Source organism: Nerophis lumbriciformis, linkage group LG22 (assembly GCF_033978685.3).
Source record: "Nerophis lumbriciformis linkage group LG22, RoL_Nlum_v2.1, whole genome shotgun sequence".
Lineage (NCBI taxonomy): Eukaryota > Metazoa > Chordata > Actinopteri > Syngnathiformes > Syngnathidae > Nerophis > Nerophis lumbriciformis.
This window is the reverse complement of record NC_084569.2, coordinates 30117740-30141983: the sequence shown is the minus strand read 5'-3', so window position 1 is coordinate 30141983 and position 24244 is coordinate 30117740. Positions and strand designations below refer to the sequence as shown.

At 38.3% G+C, this 24244-nt stretch overlaps 1 protein-coding gene across 1 annotated transcript in view; it reads right to left on the bottom strand.

Moving 5' to 3' along the window:
- The window catches only part of LOC133615232 (tetratricopeptide repeat protein 39A), a 77006-nt gene that overhangs the window by 11602 nt on the left and 41160 nt on the right, over positions 1 to 24244 (bottom strand). The window contains exons 7-16 of the mRNA XM_061973656.2: positions 20736 to 20835; positions 20577 to 20642; positions 17338 to 17446; positions 17189 to 17256; positions 9654 to 9713; positions 6863 to 7024; positions 6693 to 6784; positions 3613 to 3733; positions 3434 to 3545; positions 3243 to 3357 (exon numbers count right to left, since the gene is read on the bottom strand). Coding sequence (XP_061829640.1) covers positions 3243 to 3357; positions 3434 to 3545; positions 3613 to 3733; positions 6693 to 6784; positions 6863 to 7024; positions 9654 to 9713; positions 17189 to 17256; positions 17338 to 17446; positions 20577 to 20642; positions 20736 to 20835 — 1005 coding nt within the window. The remainder of the gene's footprint in view (positions 1 to 3242; positions 3358 to 3433; positions 3546 to 3612; positions 3734 to 6692; positions 6785 to 6862; positions 7025 to 9653; positions 9714 to 17188; positions 17257 to 17337; positions 17447 to 20576; positions 20643 to 20735; positions 20836 to 24244) is intronic.

The window sequence follows — 24244 nt, the reverse complement described above, 5'->3', positions numbered from 1 at the left end:
ACTAAGCTGCCAGCTTTTTCCGTAAAACCTTCCCAAAAAACAGTGGTACTGTTTTTCCATTTACCGTAAAATGTTGTAAAAAATTTTACAGTAAAATTTTGTAAATGTAAAGTTTTTACTGTAAAATTGGCAGTCTACTTAAAACAATTTATATAATTAATAATGAAATCCAGAGGCAAATGCATACATTATTCGCTGTTACCAGCGGCCCTCTGATGGCAGCCATAACTGCCATGTGGCCCTCAATGAAAACCAGTTTGACATCCCAGGGGTACAAATTCTTTCCAAAGTAGAACCCCCACCGAGACATACAATACTAGTACATAGCTCATGAAAAACAAGATTTTGGGCCAAATCACTTACGGTATATTAGAAAATAATCTCAAGGAAATGACTGCTGTGATTTGATTACAATAATAAGACATGTCAATTGTTATGATGTCAGGTTTGGGACAGGTGTGCTGCTGGTGTGGCCACAGTGTGCACGTGTGATGTTGCTCACATGTACTCCGCTCAATGCTCAGGGAGTTTCTACGTTTGCTCACACACATGAAAAATTGGAGGGAACATCGGTCACGACTATCTTTGTAAACGCGGCTGATTTCAAGTTGATTGCGAGGTAACAAATGGATTTGTGCGTGCAAACACCTTAATATGTCGGAATTTTGACTTGCGTACGCCGTTTTTTTGTTTTTAACCTCCAGTCGTGGTCAAAAGATTACATACACTTGTAAAGAACAAAGTCATGGCTGTCTTGAGTTTCCAATCATTTCTACAACTCTTATTTCTTTGTGATAGAGTGATTGGAGCACATACTTGTTGGTCACAAAAATATTCATGAAGTTTGGTTCTTTTATGAATTTATTATGGCTCTACTGAAAATGTGGTAGTATTATGCTCTGGGCCTGTTTTGCTGCCAATGGAACTTGTGGAACTCTTATTTTTTTGTGATAGAGTGATTGTTTTGTTTCATCTGACATCACATGGACAAAGATAAGACCTTCTGGAGGAAAGTTCTGTGGTCAGATGAAACAAAAATTTAGTTGTTTGCCCACTATACCTGCTCCACATCGAGAGGAGCCAGATGAGGTGGTTCGGGCATCTAGTCAGGATGCCACCCGAACGCCTCCCTAGGAAGGTGTTTCGGGCACGTCCGACCGGTAGGAGGCCACGGGGAAGACCCAGGACACGTTGGGAAGACTATCTCTTCCGGCTGGCCTGGGAACGCCTCGGGATCCCCCGGGAGGAGCTGGACGAAGTGGCTGAGGAGAGGGAAGTCTGGGCTTCCTTGCTTAAGTTGCTGCCACCGTGACCCGACCTCGGATAAGCGGAAGAAGATGGATGGATGGATGGATGGATGGATGGATGGATGGATGGATGGATGGCCACAATACCCAGCAATATGTTTGGAGGGGAAAAGGTGAGGCCTTTAATCCCAGGAACACCAAGCCTACCATGAAGCATGGTGGTGGTAGTATTATGCTCTGGGCCTGTTTTGCTGCCAATGGAACTGGTGCTTTACAGAGAGTAAATGGGACAATGAAAAAGGAGGATCACCTCCAAATTCTTCAGGACAACCTAAAATCATCAGCCCGGAGGTTGGGTCTTGGGCGCAGTGGGGTGTTCCAACAGGACAATGACCCCAAACACACGTCAAAAGTGGTAAAGGAATGGCTAAATTAAAGTTAAAGTTAAAGTACCAATGATTGTCATACACACACTAGGTGTGGTGAAATTTGTCCTCTGCATTTGACCCATCCCCTTGTTCACCCCCTGGGAGGTGAGGGGAGCAGTGGGCAGCAGCAGTGCTGTGCCCGGGAATCATTTTTTGTGATTTAACCCCCAATTCCAACCCTTGATGCTGAGTGCCAAGCAGGGAGGCAATGGGTCTCATTTTTATAGTCTTTGGTATGACTCGGCCGGGGTTTGAACTCACAACCTACCGATCTCAGGGTGGACACTCTAACCATCAGTCTTGAACAGTGGTTCTCAAATGGGGGTACGCGTACCCCTGGGGGTACTTGAAGGTATGCCAAGGGGTACTTGAGATTTTTTTTTAATATTCTAAAAATAGCAACAATTCAAAAATCCTTTATAAATATATTTATTGAATAATACTTCAACAAAATATGAATGTAAGTTCATAAACTGAACATCAAATCAAGTAGGCTATTCCATTCATTACAATGCAACAATGCAATATTCAGTGTTGACAGCTATATTTTTTGTGGACATGTTCCATAAATATTGATGTTAAAGATTTCTTTTTTTGTGAAGAAATGTTTAGAATTAAGTTCATGAATCCAGATGGATCTCTATTACAATCCCCAAAGAGGGCACTTTAAGTTGATGATAACTTATATGTGTAGAAATCTTTATTTATAATTGAATCACTTGTTTATTTTTCAACAAGTTTTTAGTTATTTTTATATCTTTTTCTTCCAAATAGTTCAAGAAAGAACACAACAAATGAGCAATATTTTGCACTGTTATACAATTTAATAAATCAGGAACTGATGACATAGTGCTGTATTTTACTTCTTTATCTATTTTTTTCAACCAAAAATGCTTTGCTCTGATTAGGGGGTACTTGAATTAAAAAAATGTTCACAGGGGGTACATCACTGAAAAAAGGTTGAGAACCACTGCTCTAGAATTAAGGTTTTAGAATCGCCTTCCCAAAGTCCTGACTTAAACGTGTGGACAATGCTGAAGAAACAAGTCCATGTCAGAAAACCAACAAATTTAGCTGAACTGCACCAATTTTGTCAAGAGGAGTGGTCAAAAATTCAACCAGAAGCTTGTGGATGGCTACCAAAAGCGCCTTATTGCAGTGAAACTTGCCAAGGGACATGTAAGCAAATATTAACATTGCTGTATGTATACTTTTGACCCAGCGGATTTGCTCACATTTTCAGTAGATCCATAATAAATTCATAAAAGAACCAAACTTCATGAATGTTTTTTGTGACCAACAAGTATGTGCTCCAATCACTCTATCACAAAAAAAGGAGTTGTACAAATTATTGGAAACTCAAAACAGCCATGACATTATGTCCTTCACAAGTGTATGTAAACTTTTGACCAAGACTGTACGTCCATTTTGAATAGAAAATCCAGGCAACTGTAGTTACATAAGACCCCAGTTGTTAGCTCCTTGGGAGCGGTTTGTCAGGTTTCTGGTTGAGTGGCGAGGGAGAGTACACTACCGGTTATTTGTGAAAACAATGCAGCAACCTCACCTAGAACACACTCTCTGAAAGCATTCTTGAGCACCTTGGAGGAGACCCTGGTTTTTCAAACACATTCCCTTCAGCAGGTGGATCACGCAGCGGTCGTCCACTAAAAACTCTGTTTCTGTGGAGAGACAGCGAAAGACACGATAAGCAGGGGCGTCACATGTTGTGCGATGTTCAAGGGGATGTCGGATGACCTGGAGACTCCAACAGGCTGCGTTCAGCCTCCACCAGAGTCTGCATCATGCCTTCAGTGAGCTCTGGTCGTTTTCTGATCATACTAAAGCCGTTCCACATGTACATCATCTCCTGTAATGAAACAGTGAATCCAGGTTGTTTTGGTTCACGACCAGAATGTGCGTTTGCGATGTCTTACCAGCACCGGCACTGTTAGCCTGACTGGGCAGTGCGCCTTGTAGCGGCGGGCTTTACGGATGGCAAACTTCTCAGTGGGCGGAGACTTCCCCGCTATCTTCTGCTTGAAGGCAGGCACTTGTCTGAATGTGTCGGAGAAGAAGACAGACAAGTCATGTGTTGACGTTTGTGGCCACTGGGGGCAGTGCAACCCATTGCTCACCTCCAAAGACTCCTCAAGAAAATATCTTCTACTACAGCACAGGTGTCAAACTCAAGACCCGGGAGCCACAAAGGGTGGAAATAATACGTGTTAATAAAGTACCTTATCTTTTCTTAATAAATGTATTACAAAATAAATGTACCGTATTTTTCGGACTATAAGTCGCAGTCTTTTTCATAGTTTGGCCAAGGGGTGCGACTTATACTCAAGAGCGACTTATGTGTGAAATTATTAACACATTAGCGTAAAATATCAAATAATATTATTTAGCTCATTCACGTAAGAGACTAGACGTATAAGATTTCATGGGATTTAGCGATTAGGAGTGACAGATTGTTTGGTAAACGTATAGCATGTTCTATATGTTATAGTTATTTGAATGACTCTTACCATAATATGTTACGTTAACATACCAGGCACGTTCTCAGTTGGTTATTTATGCCTCATATAACGTACACTTATTCAGCCTGTTGTTCACTATTCTTTATTTATTTTAAATTGCCTTTCAAATGTCTATTCTTGGTGTTGGCTTTTATCAAATACATTTCCCCCAAAAATGCGACTTATACTCCAGTGCGACTTATATATGTTTTTTTCCTTCTTTATTATGCATTTTCGGCCGGTGCGCCTTATACTCCGGAGCGACTTATACTACGAAAAATACGATACTGTGTGCAATCACATTTATTTACATTTTAATCATCTCTAATAATAACACAAAATATTATATCATACATTTCAAAACAATGTTTTTGATCTAATAAAGATAAATACTCAAATATCTGCTTGACTAATGATTTCAAAGCAAGTCATCCAACAAACCGTTCATGTAAAAATTTTACAGTACATTTTTTTTTACAGTAAAATCCACTTTCGATATAGAGTACTACTAATATACTATAAAACACAACAACCATAGATTTTACAGTATTAAAAAACCTGCATGAATTTTTACATGGAAAAAACAGTGGTACCGGTTTTCCATTCCATTTAATTTAATTTAATTCCATGTATTTATTTATTTTATATGCTATAAAATTTGGGTGAATTTTGGCGAATTAAACGCCTTTCTATTATTCGCTCTCGGAGCGATGACGTCACAACGTCAATCCGCCATTTTCTCAAACACCGAGTCAAATCAGCTCTGTTATTTTCCGTTTTTTCGACTGTTTTCCATACCTTGGAGACATCATGCCTCGTCGGTGTGTTGTCGGAGGGTGTAACAACACGAACAGGGACGGATTCAAGTTGCACCAGTGGCCCAAAGATGCGAAAGTGGCAAGAAATTGGACGTTTGTTCCGCACACTTTACCGACGAAAGCTATGCTACGACAGAGATGGCAAGAATGTGTGGATATCCTGCGACACTCAAAGCAGATGCATTTCCAACGATAAAGTCAAAGAAATCTGCCGCCAGACCCCCATTGAATCTGCCGGAGTGTGTGAGCAATTCAGGGACAAAGGACCTCGGTAGCACGGCAAGCAATGGCGGCAGTTTGTTCCCGCAGACAAGCGAGCTAAACCCCCTGGATTTCTTGGCTCACACTGTCCCTTATGCCACCAAAGATGATCAAGAGAAGAATATCGACCCTAGCTTCCCTGGCCTGCTGACATCAACTCCAAAACTGGACAGATCAGCTTTCAGGAAAAGAGAGCGGATGAGGGTATGTCTACAGAATATATTAATTGATGAAAATTGGGCTGTCTGCACTCTCAAAGTGCATGTTGTTGCCAAATGTATTTCATATGCTGTAAACCTAGTTCATAGTTGTTAGTTTCCTTTAATGCCAAACAAACACATACCAATCGTTGGTTAGAAGGCGATCGCCGAATTCGTCCTCGCTTTCTCCCGTGTCGCTGGCTGTCGTGTCGTTTTCGTCGGTTTCGCTTGCATACGGTTCAAACCGATATGGCTCAATAGCTTCGGTTTCTTCTTCAATTTCGTTTTCGCTACCTGCCTCCACACTACAACCATCCGTTTCAATACATGCGTAAACTGTTGAATCGCTTAAGCCGCTGAAATCCGAGTCTGAATCCGAGCTAATGTCGCTATAGCTTGCTGTTCTATGCGCCATGTTTGTTTGTGTTGGCATCACTGTGTGACGTCACAGGAAAATGGACGGGTGTTTATAACGATGGTTAAAATCAGGCACTTTGAAGCTTTTTTTTAGGGATAATGCGTGATGGGTAAAATTTTGAAAAAAACTTCGAAAAAATAAAATAAGCCACTGGGAACTGATTTTTAATGGTTTTAACCATTCTGAAATTGTGATAATGTTCCCCTTTAAAAGCGGCCCTCTGAGGGCAACCATAACTGCGATGTGGCCCTCAATGAAAACGAGTTTGACACGCCTGTGCTACAGGAACCCCTTTGTTCACCTAAAAATATTTTATAAAGGCCATACATCAATTAAAGAAATGTCCGATTCCTAATCAAAATGTTGAATTTTCACTGCAAAAACCCTACATAATGTTTAAATAAGCTAACTGGTCAAAACATAAGGTATTTTTCTGATCAAGCACAATACAAAAGGACAATGACACTCTTGGCATTCTCTCGATGAGCTTCAAGCACACCTGTGAAGTGAAAATCATTTCAGGGGACTACCTCTCGAAGCTCATCAAGAGAATGCCAAGAGTGTGCAAAGTGGTAATCAGTGCAAAGGGTGGCTATTTTGAAGAAACTAGAATGTTTTCAGTTACTTCACCTTTTTTTTGTTAAGTACATAACTCCACATGTGGTCATTCATAGTTTTGATGCCTTCAGTGCCAATCCACAATGTAAACAGTCATGAAATTAAAGAAAACTTCTTGAATGAGAAGGTTTGTCCAAACTTTTGGTTTGGTTTTATCAAGCATAAGTAAAAAGTCACATTCACCTAAAGAGGTCCACCTCATCCTCTCCAAAGGGCCTTGCCTCTTCCTTTGGAAGCATGCTGAGGTAAGCAGCTTTCATGTATATGTACATAGCCTAGATGAAACACATTTTTTTTACACATAGTTCCTTAACGCCAAATTATAATCCGGCCCGGATTTGTAACGAGCGCACCTTGGACCACCGGCTCTCCTTGCTCAGCAGGTCTGCATAAAAGTAGGCCATCTTCCATGCTCGCTTATAGGTGAAGCACCACATCAGCTCCCAGTAGCACATGTGGTGGAACTGCTTCCATGCCTGCTGGGCCTTGCAGCCATCTTCAAATAGTGCCACTGCCTGGTATGACAACCATGAGAACATGCATGAGCCACACTCGCTCGTGCTTCCGAGTCACCAACAAGCACAATCACATTCAAGTACAGGCAACAGAGTTAGATGGAATTGCGCAATCGGACAACATCTACCGTATTTTTCGGATTATAAATCGCAGTTTTTTTCATAGTTTGGGTGCGACTTATACTCCGGAGCGACTTATGTGTGAAATTATTAACACATTACCGTAAAATATCAAATAATATTATTTAGCTCAGTGGTCCCCAACCACTGGGCCGCAGCCCGGTACCGGTCTGCGGACCGATTGGTACCAGGCCGCACAAGAAATGTAAAAAAAAATTTTTTTAAAAGTTTTTTTTTAATTGTTTTTTTTTTTATTAAATCAACATAAAAAACACAATATATACATTGTTGTATATAATGTATATACCGGTCCATGGGACACATTTTCAAGCGTTGACCGGTCCGCAGCTACAAAAAAGTTGGGGACCACTGATTTAACTCATTCACGTAAGACAGTGGTTCTCAACCTTTTTTCAGTGATGCACCCCCTGTGAACATTTTTTTAATTCAAGTACCCCCTAATCAGAGCAAAGCATTTTTGGTTGAAAAAAAGAGATAAAGAAGTAAAACACAGCACTATGTCATCAGTTTCTGATTTATTAAATTGTATAACAGTGCAAAATATTGCTCATTTGTAGTGGTCTTTCTTGAACTATTTGGAAAAAAATATTTAAAAATAACTAAAAACTTGTTGAAAAATAAACAAGTGATTCAATTATAAATAAAGATTTCTACACATAGAAGTAATCATCAACTTAAAGTGCCCTCTTTGGGGATTGTAATAGAGATCCCTCTGGATTCATGAACTTAATTCTAAACATTTCTTCACAAAAAAATAAATCTTTAACATCAATATTTATGGAACATGTCCACAAAAAATCTAGCTGTCAACACTGAATATTGCATTGTTGCATTGTAATGAATGGAATAGCCTACTTGATTTGATGTTCAGTTTATGAACTTACATTCATATTTTGTTGAAGTATTATTCAATAAATATATTTATAAAGGATTTTTGAATTGTTGCTATTTTTAGAATATTTAAAAAAAAATCTCACGTACCCCTTGGCATACCTTCAAGTACCCCCAGGGGTACGCGTACCCCCATTTGAGAACCACTGACGTAAGAGACTAGACGTATAAGATTTCATGGGATTTAGCGATTAGGAGTGACAGATTGTTTGGTAAACGTATAGCATGTTCTATATGTTATAGTTATTTGAATGACTCTTACCATAATATGTTACGTTAACATACCAGGCACGTTCTCAGTTGGTTATTTATGCCTCATATAACGTACACTTATTCAGCCTGTTGTTCACTATTCTTTATTTATTTTAAATTGCCTTTCAAATGTCTATTTTTGGTGTTGGATTTTATCAAATAAATATCCCCAAAAAATGCGATTTATACTCTAGTGCGACTTATATATGTTTTTTTTTCCTTCTTTATTATGCATTTTCGGCCGGTGCGATTTATACTCCGGAGCGATTTATAATCCAAAAAATACGGTAATTAAAAGTCTCCGAGGCAGAAACGTATTAGAACAGTGTTTCTTAACCACAGGGCTCCATTGTTGGGCCGCCAAAAAAAATGTCTGTTTCTCAGCTGTGGTCCGGTACGCAGTTGTAATACACTTTTCCACCACTTGTGGCAGTAATGACAATATGAAACACACAGAAGGAGTCTTGGAGCTAAAGCACAAAAAGTGGTGAAGCTGTATAGTAATTTGCACTTTAATTCTATTGACAGATATTATTTATTATAATTCAGTTAGAATGTATTCATTTTAGCACGGCGTAATTGCATGTACATTTATTTTTCATCAGCCCTTCTGTGGCAGTTTTTTTGGTCAGTACTTATTTTTCTAATCCTAAGGTTTATGTGTTAAATAAATAATCTTTGTGAATAACCCATGCTTTAATATTGTTTGACAAGGTGCATCTTGTTAAACAGTAAGTAGATTGTACATAATATTGAATATGATTAAAATCAAGAGTAATATTACTAAATCAGTGTTATTATTTGTGTGGGCCCCGCTTCCCTCTGTTGGAGAAAAGTTGGGTCCCGAAGTCAAAAAGGTTGACAACCCGTGTATTAGAAGGTATCTAATAACAAACGTGTCCACGTTATTTAACGTACTCTTTAATGAACTTCAACTTAGAGACGGCATAAGTCCATTCCAGATGGGTATTAATAAATAAATAGGCTTGTGTATTTCATACGTACTGTTGTTCTCTGAGTAATTTCACTTTTCTAACATTCCACAGTACAAAATATTAAAAGTATGTATGATTTGTGCTGTTCGCTTATCGGCTCAGTATTGGTATCAGATCGGAAGTGAAAAAGTTGTATCCGGACAAATATAATTTAGAAAATAACATCATGTAATAATAATACACACATTGTTCAATTTAGCACTATTTTTATGATAAAAAATGAAGACTTATTGACAAAGCTCTTACAATGCAATCGATCTGATGTTGTACCTAATGTTGTGGACCTGTGAGTGAGCGTTTTGGTAACTGTGCAGGGAATAAATGACGGATTTTAAGAAATACACACATACCCCATCAATATTTCCTTTCATCTCTTCCGTCCTGCCAGCAAAGAAGAGGAATATTGCCCCCTATGTGGAAGGTAGAGAGAATGTACACTTGTTAAAACTACAAATCCCAAAACCATTGACACGTTGTGTAAATCGTAAATAAAAACAGAATAAAATAATTTGCAAATCTTTTTCAACCTATATTCAATTGAATACAGTGCAAAGACAAGATATGTCTTTTTCATGAGCGCCCCTGCTTATTTCAGCAAGACAATGCCAAGCCACATTCTGCACGTGTTACAGCAGCGTGGCTTCGTAGTAAAAGAGTGCGGGTACTAGACTGGCCTGCCTGTAGTCCAGACCTGTCTCCCGTTGAAAATGTGTGGCGCATCATGAAGCGTCAAATACGACAGAGATCCCAAATAGTTCCACCTGAAAAGCTTCAAAAATTTGTCTCCTCAGTTCCCAAACGTTTACTGAGTGTTGTTAAAAGCAAAGGCCATGTAACACAGTGGTAAAAATGCCCCTGTGCCAACTTTTTTTGCAATGTGTTGCTGCCATTAAATTCTAAGTTAATGATTATTTGTGAAAAAAAAAATTTGTTTCTCAGTTCGAACATTAAATATCTTGTCTTTGCAGTCTATTCAATTGAATATAAGTGATTTGGAAATCATTGTATTCTGTTTTTATTTGACATTTACACAAAGTGCCAACTTCACTGGTCTTGGGTTTTGTACATGGCACAGAGCTACTCATCTTAATGCAAGCTATTGTACGTCGTCTCTGCAAGCAGATGATGAATCACAGAGCAAACTCATAACCTTGTTTAATGATGTCAGGTCCATGAATTTGTACATGCCGTGTAAAAAGTGGCAGGTTTGCTCTCTGGGATGGGCAATATTGTGTGCAATAGGAGTGGACACAGGCGCTGTGAAGTCATGTGGCGGAGAAGCATGAACTTATTGGGGTTAAGAGGGGAGGAGTATATTTACAGCTAGAATTCACCAAGTCAAGTATTTCATATATATATATAAATATATATATATAAGAAATACTTGACTTGCAGTGAATTCTAGCTATATATATATATATATTTATTTTATATATATATATATATATACTGTATACATATATAAATAAGAGAAATACTTGAATTTCAGTGTTCATTTATTTACACATATAAACACAGATAACACTCATCTACTCATTGTTGAGTTAAGGGTTGAATTGTCCATCCTTGTTCTATTCTCTGTCACTATTTTTCTAACCATGCTGAACACCCTCTCTGATGATGCATTCTGCTTCGTCTCCTTGTTGTGTGTGCAGTTGTGCACTGCACTCTCTAAAAGCCCTAGAAGTTATTGTCACATATGCATGTACAGTAGATGGCAGTATTGTCCTGTTTAAGAGTATCACAACATTGCTGTTTACAGCAGACGAACTGCTTTACGGTAGACGAAAACGTGACTGCTGTTGTTGTGTGTTGTTACCGCACTGGGAGGACGTTAATGAAACTGCCTAACAATAAACCCACATAAGAAACCAAGAACTCGCTCTCGGTCATTCTACAGTTATAACGTGATTGGGCAGGCACGCTGTTTATATTGTGGGAAAGCGGACGTGAAAACAGGCTGTCGACACGTCACTCAGGTCCGCCTGAATTTCGGGAGATTTTTGGGGGAAAATTTGTCCCGGGAGGTTTTCGAGAAGGCGTTGAATTTCGGGAGTCTCCTGGAAAATCCGGGAGGGTTGGCAAGTATGCCCATCGAATCCTAAATAACACTACACCAGCGCCACTTAAGCACTTTGTCCAGTTTACATCTGCTGTGACAACTAGAAACACACGAGCCTCCACCAGGGGGCAGTGTAGCGTACCCAGATGTAAAACATATTTTGCACAATCAGCCTTTTCATATAAAGCCATAAAGGAATGGAACGACCTCACAACAAACTTAAAAAGTCTAACAGATTACTCTTCATTCACAATTGAAGTTAAAAAGTGGCTTTGGAGCAATCAAAGCTGCTCACACGGTCACTAAGGTGGGCACCTTGTTTGACATGTCAACTTAAAGTGTATTATATTTATCCATGAGAGCATTTTTGTTGTAAATTGTGAGGTGTGTCTGTTAAAATCATGGTTGTTTTTACAAATGATGACAGATGTGAACAAGAGCATGTATTGTCTTTGTGTGATGATGTAAATGAGGTGTGGTTGTATTGTATATTAAGTACGTGTCCATGAAAGGGCAATTTATGACTTTTTTCTTCATACTTGTGTATGATTTTATTGTCTTAATATTATTGCATGATTTTTGTATCCCTTTAATTTAGGTAGCCAGGGACTGCAGATGCAAATGAGCTATTTAGCTATAATCTGGTACAGAACATATCTGTCTTTGAGCTTAATGTTTATGTGCATTGTCCCTTTAAATAAAAACTAAACTTAAATATGTGTTCTACAGATATTTATTTTTACTAGGGTTGTCAAACGACTAATATTATTACATGAATCCTTTTTAAATTTTGCAAAGATCATCAAGATAGAAGAGAAGACCGTATGTAAAGAGTTCAGGTGCAAAAATGTAAAAAACCTCATTCCACCAACTGTGAGTGCCACTACATACTGGAGTTCACACCATTCTCTAACAGGAGGTCAAATCAAATTTGTCATCGTTCGCATTTCACTGTAGAATATTCCGTTTTACTGCAGAAAGCGACAAGCTTTAAAATGATCAAAATAGTCATATTTTGATCATTTTAAGCATACGCGGCACATTAATTTCCAAAAATGCATCACAACATTTTCTTCTCTTCTTCTTCACTGATTACTGTTCACTGCAGACTTTATGAGCCAACAAATTGGGAACTGAGGAAACTAGCTTCAGTCGTTCAACAGTCCAGGGTCTCCGCTGTCGTATTTTACGCTTCATAATCCGCCACACATTTTCGATGGGAGACAGGTCTGGACTGCAGGCGGGCCAGGAAAGTAACCACACTGTTTTTTTACAAAGCCACGCTGTTGTAACACGTGCTGAATGTGACTTGGCATTGTCTTGCTGAAATAAGCAAGGGCGTCCATGAAAAAGACGGCGCTTAGATGGCAGCATATGTTGTTCAAAAACCTGTATGTACCTTTCAGAATCAATGGTGCCTTCACAGATGTGTAAGTTGGCCATGCCTTGGGCACTAATGCACCCCCATACCATCACACATGCTGGCTTTTGAACTTTGCGTCGATAACAGTCTGGATGGTTCGCTTCCCCTTTGGTCCGGATGACACGATGTCGAATATTTCCAAAAACAATTTGTAATGTGGACTCGTCAGACCACAGAACACTTTTCCACTTTGCATGAGTCCATCTTAGATGATCTCGGGCCCAGAGAAGCCGGTGGCGTTTCTGGATGTTATTGATAAATGGCTTTCGCTTTGCATAGTAGAGCTTTAACTTGCACTTACAGATGTAGCGACCAACTGTATTTAGTGACAGTGGTTTTCTGAAGTGTTCCTGAGCCCATGTTCCTGATGCCGACTGTTAAGATGTTCATATATTCCTATTTAAATGAAAAATGACAATAATCCTCACAACGAAATAGGGTTTGGGGGCCAAATGTCTTTTCATGTCTTTATCGCCATTTCCGGGCCCTAAATGGCTGTCAAAGTGTGCCAAATTGTCGGATTACCTCCTCAGACTTCTTCTGTCCAGGTGAGATGCGTGATTTATGATCTACAATTAAATTCCAGGGAACAAGGAAGCGAGAGAGCAGACCACTCGATAAAGTAACACACGCTAGTGATCACGGCGCCTCTATAAATAGTTTGTCTGCGTTAGCGCTTATAATAACAATATCACTAATACTTGGTTAATATTCAAGTCCCCAAATGTAAATTGAGTATTGTTGGCGGTTTTTGAATGGTTATTTATTAAATTTTATGGGTGAAATAGAGGACCTCCCATTCGCCCACCTGTAACTGGACTTTTATTTACATTTATTTAATATTTAGAATGCGTTACAAAAAAAAGAATCCGTCGTCATGCCTTTCATAATGATTGTGAACGATACGCTATATTCCAAAAAAAAGTGCAGTTCCCCTTTAAGTGAGCAAAACAAGGAACACAATCCATTTAGCGTGTCAACCTTAACGAATATGCAGAACATATGCTGACCATCAGAGAATGTACAAAACCCAAAACCAGTGAAGTTGGCCCGTTGTGTAATTCATAAATAGAAACAGAATACAATGATTTGCAAATCCTTTTCAATTTATATACAATTGAATAGACTGCAAAGACAAGATATTTAATGTTCCAACTGAGAAACTTCTTTTTTTTTTTTGCAAATAATCATTAACTTGGAATTTAATGGCAGCAACACATTGCAAAAAAGTTGGCACAGGGCGTTTTTACCACTGTGTTACATGGCCTTTCCTTTTAACAACACTCAGTAAACGTTTGGGAACTGAGGAGACCAATTTTTTAAGCTTGCATGATGTACAGCTTACGTTGTTCAACAATATACTCTTGTGGTATTTTAGGCTTCATATTGCGCCACACATTTTCAATGGGAGACAGGTCTGGACTACAGGCAGGCCAGTCTAGTACCCACACTCTTTTATTATGAAGCCACGCTGTTGTAACGTGGCTTGGCATTGTCTTGCTGAAATAAGCAGGGGCGTCCATGATAACGTTGCTTGGATGGTAACATACAAACCCCGTTTCCGTATGAGTTGGGAAATTGTGTTAGATGCAAATATAAATGGAATACAATGATTTGCAAATCATTTTCAACCCATATTCAGTTGAATATGCTACAAAGACAACATATTTGATGTTCAAACTGATAAACTTTTTTTTTGTTGCAAATAATCATTAACTTTAGAATTTGATGCCAGCAACATGTGACAAAGAAGTTGGGAAAGGTGGCAATAAATACTGATAAAGTTGAGGAATGCTCATCAAACACGTATTTGGAACATCCCACAGGTGTGCAGGCTAATTGGGAACAGGTGGGTGCCATGATTGGGTATAAAAACAGCTTCCCAAAAAATGCTCAGTCTTTCACAAGAAAAGATGGGGCGAGGTACACCCCTTTGTCCACAACTGCGTGAGCAAATAGTCAAACAGTTTAAGAACAATGATTCTCAAAGTGCACTTGCAAGAAATGTAGGGATTTCAACATCTACGGTCCATAATATCATCAAAAGGTTCAGAGAATCTGGAGAAATCACTCCACGTAAGCGGCATGGCCGGAAACCAACATTGAATGACCGTGACCTCCGATCCCTCAGACGGCACTGTATCAAAAACCGACATCAATCTCTAAAGGATATCACCACATGGGCTCAGGAACACTTCAGAACACCACTGTCACTAAATACAGTTTGTCGCTACATCTGTAAGTGCAAGTTAAAGCTCTACTATGCAAAGCGAAAGCCATTTATCAACAACATCCAGAAACACCACCGGCTTCTCTGGGCCCAAGATCATCTAAGATGGACTCATGCAAAGTGGAAAAGTGTTCTGTGGTCTGACGAGTCCACATTTCAAATTGTTTTTGGAAATATTCGACATCGTGTCATCTGGACCAAAGTGGAAGCGAACCATCCAGCCTGTTATCGACGCAAAGTTCAAAAGCCAGCATGTGTGATGGTATGGGGGTGCATTAGTGCCCAAGGCATGGGTAACTTACACATCTGTGAAGGCACCATTAATGCTGAAAGGTACATACAGGTTTTGGAACAACATATGCTGCCATCTAAGCGCCGTCTTTTTCATGGACGCCCCTGCTTATTTCAGCAAGACAGTGCCAAGCCACATTCAGCACGTGTTACAACAGCGTGGCTTTGTAAAAAAAGAGTGCGGGTACTTTCCTGGCCCGCCTGCAGTCCAGACCTGTCTCCCATCGAAAATGTGTGGCGCATTATGAAGCGTAAAATACGACAGCGGAGAATGGGAAATAATTCCACTTTCAAAGCTTCAACAATTAGTTTCCTCAGTTCCCAATCGTTTATTGAGTGTTGTTAAAAGAAAAGGTGATGTAACACAGTGGTGAACATGCCCTTTCCCAACTACTTTGGCACGTGTTTCAGCCATGAAATTCTAAGTTAATTATTATTTGCAAAAAAAAAAAAATAAAGTTTATGAGTTTGAACATCAAATATCTTGTCTTTGTAGTGCATTCAATTGAATATGGGTTGAAAAGGATTTGCAAATCATTGTATTCTGTTTATATTTACATCTAACACAATTTCCCAACTCATATGGAAACAGGGTTTGTATGTTGCTCCAAAACCTGTATGTACCTTTCAGCATTAATGGTGCCTTCACAGATGTGTACCGGTAAGTTACCCATGTCTTGGGCACTAATGCACCCCCATACCATCACAGATGCTGGCTTTTCAACTTTGCGCCTAGGACAATCCGGATGGTCCTTTTCCTCTTTGGTCCGGAAGACACGACGTCCACATTTTCTAAAAACAATTTGAAATGTGGACTCGTCAGACCACAGAACACTTTTCCACTTTGCATCAGTCCATCTTAGATGAGCTCGGGCCCAGAGAAGCCGGCGGCGTTTCTGGGTGTTGTTGATAAATGGCATTCGCTTTGCATAGTAGAGTTTTAAGTTGCACTTACGGATGTAGCGACCAACTGTAGTTACTGACAGTGGTTTTCTGAAGTGTTCCTGAGCCCATGTGGGGATATCCTTTACACACTGATGTCGCTTTTTGATGCAGTACCACCTGAGGGATTAAAAGTCTGTAATATCTTGTTTTCTTATTGATGCTTTTATTTTTTTCAGTATTGTGTAGTTATAATTATATGCTTTTACTTGTAATTGTATTGAATTGTGGACCCCAGGAAGAATAGTGGGTTGTTGAGGCAACCAGCTAATGGGGATCCTTAATAAAAATCAAATCAAATATCATCACTTACGTGCAGTGATTTCTCCAGATTCTCTGAACCTTTTGATGATATTACGGACCGTAGATGTTGAAATCCCTAAATTCCTTGCAATAGCTGGTTCAGAAATGTTGTTCTTAAACTGTTCGACAATTTGCTCACGCATTTGTTCACAAAGTGGTGACCCTCGCCCCATCCTTGTTTGTGAATGACTGAGCATTTCCTAGAAGCTGCTTTTACACCCAATCATGGCACCCACCTGTTCCCAATTAGCCTGTTCACCTGTGGGATGTTCCAAATAAGTGTTTGATGAGCATTCCTCAACTTTATCAGTGTTTTTTGCCACTTGTGCCAACTTTTTTGAAACCTGTTGCAGGCATCAAATTCCAAATCAGCTAATATTTGCAAAAAGTAACAACATTTTTCAGTTGGAACATTAAGTATCTTGTCTTTGCAGTCTATTCAACTGAATATAGGTTGAAAAGGATTTGCAAATCATTGTATTCTGTTTTTATTTACCATTTACACAACGTGCCAACTTCACTGGTTTTGGGTTTTATATTTGGATCTAAGTAGATCAGGCCCTAAATGTGAACAGGGTGCTAATAAGAGGTTTCTGTCAACTTTATAAATATTGGTATTGTGCCAAATACTCACCTGTGGATAGCGGACCCTGAAGGTTTTTAGCAGCCTTTCAGCTTCTACCACGTGTCCTTCTCCTGTTCCTGAGAGAAAGAGACATGACGGAGATGGCATGTTACATCTTACAGATATTTTGGGGCAATGCGCATGAGCAGCAGCCATACCTAATATGAACGTGAGGAAGGTGTAGTAGCAAAGCAGTAGCAGAGCACACAGCATGGAGCGCAGGTTCAGCGCCGTCGCGCCGTCATCCAGCAGGGACAAACCGTACTCCTTTGAAAGATGCATTTAATGTACCATATTTTTCGGACTATAAGTCGCAGTTTTTTTCATAGTTTGGCCGGGGGTGCGACTTATACTCAGGAGCCACTTATGTGTGAAATTATTAACACATTACCGTAAAATATCAAATAATATTATTTAGCTCATTCACGTAAGAGACTAGACCAGTGGTTCTTAACCTTGTTGGAGGTACCGAACCCCACCAGTTTCATATGCGCATTCACCGAACCCTTCTTAAGGGAAAAATAAAATTTCAAGACAAAATTATAAGTTTTTGGTAACACTTTAGTATGGGGAACATATTCTAAGTAACAACGACTTAATTTAGAGTAGGCATGTCCGATAATGGCTTTTTGCCGATATCCGATATTCCGATATTGTCCAACTCTTTAATTACCGATACCGAAATCAACCGATACCGAAATCAACCGATACTGATAAATACAGTTGTGGAATTAACACATTATTATGCCTAATTTGGACAACCAGGTATGGTGAAGATAAGGTCCTTTTTTAAAATATTAATAAAATAAAATAAGATAAATACATTTAAAACATTTTCTTGAATAAAAAAGAAAGTAAAACAATATAAAAACAGTTACATAGAAACTAGTGATTAATGAAAATGAGTAAAATTAACTGTTAAAGGTTAGTACTATTAGTGGACCAGCAGCACGCACAATCATGTGTGCTTACGGGCTGTATCCCTTGCAGACTGTATTGATATATATTGATATATAATGTAGGAACCAGAATATTAATAACAGAAATAAACAACCCTTTTGTGTGAATGAGGGGAGGGATGTTTTTTGGGTTGGTGCACTAATTGTAAGTGTATCTTGTGTTTTTTATGTTGATTTAATTCATACTTGCCAACCTTGAGACCTCCGATTTCGGGAGGTGGGGGGTGGGGGCGTGGTCGGGGGTGGGCGGGGGGCGTGGTTGGGGGCGTGCTTAAGATATATAGAAATACTTGACTTTCAGTGAATTCTAGCTATATATTTTTTTTTTATTACATATATATATATATATATAAATAAATAAAATAAATACTTGAATTTCAGTGTTCATTTATTTACACACATACACACACATAACACTCATCTACTCATTGTTGAGTTAAGGGTTGAATTGTCCATCCTTGTTCTATTCTCTGTCACTATTTCAGAACACACACATTATACAAATATACATTATAAAATCAATAAGAAAACGGGAGCTCTAATTTGGGAGTCTGAATTAGGATCAGAAGTTCCTATATAAACATTGCGCACTCACGTCGCCTTTTTGTATTGATTACTGCAGCTGTGCACTGGATTCATTCACAAATACAAACTACAACTCATAAACACTTTAGAGTTAGGCTCCACCATCAGAATGTGTACTTGGACTTATAAAGATCACATGGATATTATTCAGTGAGTTGATTCACCAAAACTAACCTGTTATACAGGAGGAAAAAGCACACAGGACGTTTCAATTGTTCACAGACTGGTCGCGCTCATCATGACAAGACACTTCCGGTCTGCAGGTGATAGCATTCAATTGGGAAGAAACGCCCTACTGCCCCCTACTGACCAATGTGAATACTGATAAATGTGTAATGACAGCTCCAAAAACGAATTCAAACCACAAAATAAAATAAATAATTCAACACAAAAATGTGACACATTATGGGTGGGTCACATATGCATGTACAGTAGATGGCAGTATTGTCCTGTTTAAAAGTGTCACAACATTGCTGTTTACGGCAGACGAACTGCTTTACGGTAGACGAAAACTTGACTGCTGTTGTTGTGTGTTGTTACCGCCCTGGGAAGACGTTAATGAAACTGCCTAACAATAAACCCACATAAGAAACCAAGAACTCGCCCTCTATCATTAGCTGTTTATATTGTGGGAAAGCGGACGTGTGAACAGGCTGTCAACACGTCACTCAGGTCCGCATGGAGCTGGAGGGGGCGTGGCCTCCAGCTCCGCTTGAATTTCGGGAGATTTTCGGGAGAGGCGCTGAATTTCGGGAGTCTCCCGAAAAATCCGGGAGGGTTGGCAAGTATGATTTAATTTAAAAAAAAATAATTTTTTTAACCGATACCGATAATAAAAAAAACCGATACCGATAATTTCCGATATTACATTTTAAAGCATTTATCGGCCGATAATATCAGACATCTCTAATTTAGAGTTTTTTGGACCCTAGGGGAATATATTCTAAGTAACAAAGACTTAATTTAGAGTTATTTGTTTAGGGTGAGGGTAAGAGGGTTAGGGCCAGGGTTAGAGGGTTAGGGTTACAATAAGGCCATGCCGAATAAGGCATTAATAAGTACTTAATAATGACTAGTTAAGAGCCAATATGTTACTAATTTGCATGTTAATAAGCAACTAATTAATGGTGAATATGTTCCTCATACTAAAGTGTTACCATGTTTTTTTACTGGTGCACAAAATGAACCGTGCATGAACATCAGCTTGTTCAAACAACAAAACCAACACAGTGCATAAACTCACAACAAATTACACACCTGCAAATCAGTCTGACTTCTGCTGTTGCCGTATCCGTAATATGGCGATAGGGAGAAGTTTTTATTTACACGATGAGTCGGGTGTGTCTTGACCTCCGCCGAACCCCTGAGGCCGACTCACCGAACCCCTAGGGTTCGATCGAACCCAGGTTAAGAACCACTGGACTAGACGTATAAGATTTCATGGGATTTAGCGATTAGGAGTGACAGATTGTTTGGTAGACGTATAGCATGTTCTATATGTTATAGTTATTTGAATGACTCTTACCATAATATGTTACGTTAACATACCAGGCACGTTCTCAGTTGGTTATTTATGCCTCATATAATGTACACTTATTCAGCCTGTTGTTCACTATTCTTTATTTATTTTAAATTGCCTTTCAAATGTCTATTCTTGGTGTTGGCTTTTATCAAATACATTTCCCCAAAAAATGCGACTTATACTCCAGAGCGACTTATAAATGTGTTTTTTCTTCTTTGTTGTGCATTTTCGGCCGGTGCGACTTATACTCCGGAGCGACTTATACTCCGAAAAATACAATACATCAACTGACATTCACTGTGCTAGCAGAACAGGAGTCGACATGTCACACCTTGTCTCCGGAGAACCCTGCAAACTCCAAAACCTTTAATATTCGTGGAGGAAACAACGAAAGGGTCTGTGGGGAAAAAAGACAAGCACAGTAAGAAAAAACATATACTAACACAAAGGGTGTATCTGGAGTGATGCTTGAATAAATATGACATATTACCAGATTGAATGCTCCGATTCCAAAAGAGATTCCACCCTCTAAATGAACATGGCTGGGTCCTTTGAGATACCTTTGAGAATTGACGTAGGTATGCAAGTCTCTGGAAGACGAAATGTCAAAAATATTTTTAAGTTGGTTTAACATAAACTGACTGCAAAATGTTACAAATATGAATCATACATGAATCTAATTTTTTTTTTTTTTAATATACCGTATTTTTCAGACTATAAGTCGCAGTTTTTTCCATAGTTTGGCCGGGGGTGCGACTTATACTCAGGAGCGACTTATGTGTGAAATTGTTAACACATTAGCGTAAAATACCAAATAATATTATTTAGCTCATTCACGTAAGAGACTAGACGTATAAGATTTCATGGGATTTAGCGGTTAGGAGTGACAGATTGTTTGGTAAACGTATAGCATGTTCTATATGTTATAGTTATTTGAATGACTCTTACCATAATATGTTACGTTAACATACCAGGCACGTTCTCAGTTGGTTATTTATGCCTCATATAACGTACACTTATTCAGCCTGTTGTTCACTATTCTTTATTTATTTTAAATTGCCTTTCAAATGTCTATTCTTAGTGTTGGATTTTATCAAATACATTTCCCCAAAAAACGCGACTTATATATGTTTTTTTCCTTCTTTATTATGCATTTTCGGCCGGTGCGACTTACACTCCGGAGCGACTTTTCCTCTGAAAAATACGGTAATTCTAACCTATTTTTATGGGCTTGCCTCTTTGTGATGTTTAGTTCCTGTTATAAGCTGTTATAAAGTGTATGCCTTGAGCTCTTATTTTGAAGGCGCTAAGAGCGGAAGTGGTGACACGTTGTAGTGGAGCGAAGGTTTTGAAAGAAAGGAAATAAAGTGGTCCTCGTGTAAAACTGGAGCCTCCGTGTTTGTTATTTTGTAGTTTTATACAGTATAGGCGACATATATAAACCCTCGGTTACATAATTAGAAGTCTGCTGCACAGAACATTAACATTTTTTTGCTAGCTTATTTTGTATTAGCATGCAAATGTTTTATGCTAGCTTTTTTGGAAATGTAGTTTAAACCCAGAGGTGGGTAGTAACGCGCTACATTTACTCCGTTACATCTACTTGAGTAACTTTTGGGATAAATTGTACTTCTAAGAGTAGTTTTAATGCAACATACTTTTACTTTTACTTAAGTATATTTATAGAGAAGGAACGCTACTTTTACTCCGCTACTTTTATCTACATTCAGCTCGCTACTCACTACTAATTTTTATCGATCTGTTAATGCACGCTTTGTTTGTTTTGGTCTGTCAGACAGACCTTCAAAATGCCTGCCTTACTGGTGACGTTTCACTTCGTTCCACCAATCAGATGTTGTCACTGGTGACGTTGGACCAATCAAACAGAGCCAGGTGGTCACATGACCTGACTTAAACAAGTGTAAAAACTTATTGGGGTGTTACCATTTAGTAGTCAATTGTACGGAATATGTACTGTACTGTGCAATCTACTAATAAAAGTTCCAATCAATCAATCAAAAGTGTGAAGGAAAAATGATACTTTTTTATTTCAACCGTACATCCCGTCAAAAGCCTAAAGACTGACTGCACAGTTCCTGTCTTCACAATAAAAGTGCCGCTCCATCGCGCCTGCGCTTTCAAAACAAGAGTCTCCAAAAGCCAGCGCAAACAAGCTAGCAAGTTAAGGAGTTTGACGCCAATATATTTCTTGTAAAGTGTATAAAAACGAATATGGAAGCTGTACAAATAAGATGCCAAAAACCCACCACTTTCATGTGGTATTAGACAGAAAGGAGGAACTTTTCTTCTCCTCCATTTGAAAACGTGGACGTTATCATCACTACTGTCTGATTACAATCAACGCAAGTCATCAGAATCAGGTAATACACCAACTTATATTCTTGTCTTCATGAAAGAAAGGAATCTATATGTTAAACATGCATGTATATTCATTAAAACATCTTTAACATGTAAACAAAAACAGCAAAATAAATACATATAAATTATATACTGTATATATCAATGTATATATCAATGTATATATATATATACATATATATATATATATATATATATATATATATATATATATATATATATATATATATATATATATATATATATATATATATATATATATATATATATATGTGTGTGTGTGTTACTCATCAGTTACTCAGTACTTGAGTAGTTTTTTCACAACATACTTTTTACTTTTACTCAAGTAAATATTTGGGTGACTCCTCCTTACTTTTACTTGAGTAATAAATCTCTAAAGTAACAGTACTCTTACTTGAGTACAATTTCTGGCTACTCTACCCACCTCTGTTTAAACCTAAAAATCATGGTTTGTGATTCCCAGTGCTGTCAAGCAAGTATGCTAATAGCTAACACGCTGTTGGCATACTTTTTAGCTGATTTTCTATGTTTCAACCTAGAAATCATGATTTTGGATACTTGGCAGCATATTGGAAGTCTGTTCACATCTCTGATATTAGCATGCTAATGTTAGCATGCTAACAGTTTATGCTATCTTTTTAGTTAATATTTTATGTTTATACCTAAAAATCATGGTTTGTTATACTTGGTGCCATCTTGGAAGAATGTTAATGGCTCTTATATTAGCATGCTAACATTTTATGCTGGCTTTTTAACTAATTTTGTATGTTTTAACCTAGGAATCCTGACTTTTGATACTTGCCGTCATCTTGGAAGTCTGCTAACATCTCAGATATTAGCACGGTTTATGCGATCTTTTTAGTAAATTTTTTATGTTTATACCTACAAATCATGGTTTGTTATACTTGGCGCCATCTTGGAAGAATGTTAATGGCTCTTATATTAGCATGCTAACATTTTATGCTGGCTTTTTAGCTGATTTTGTATGTTTCAACCTAGAAATTCTGATTTTTGATACTTGGTGCCATCTTGGAAGAATGTTAATGGCTCTTATATTAGCATGCTAACATTTTATGCTGGCTTTTTAGCTAATTTTGTATGTTTCAACCTAGAAATCCTGATTTTTGATACTTGGCGCCATCTTGGAAGTCTGCTAACATCTCTGATATTAGCATGCTAATGTTAGCATGCTAACGGTTTATGCTATGTTTTTAGCTTTTTTTTTTGTTTATACCTAAAAATCATGGTTTGTTATACTTGGTGCCATCTTGGAAGAATGTTAATGGCTCTTATATTAGCATGCTAACATTTTATGCTGGCTTTTTAGCTAATTGTGTATGTTTCAACCTAGAAATCCTGATTTTTGATACTTGGTGCCATCTTGGAAGAATGTTAATGGCTCTTATATTAGCATGCTAACATTTTATGCTGGCTTTTTAGCTAATTTTGTATGTTTCAACCTAGAAATCCTGATTTTTGATACTTGGCGTCATCTTGGAAGTCTGCTAACATCTCTGATATTAGCACGATTTATGTTATCTTTTTAGTTAATTTGTTATGTTTCAACCTAAAAATCATGGTTTGTTATACTTGGTGCCA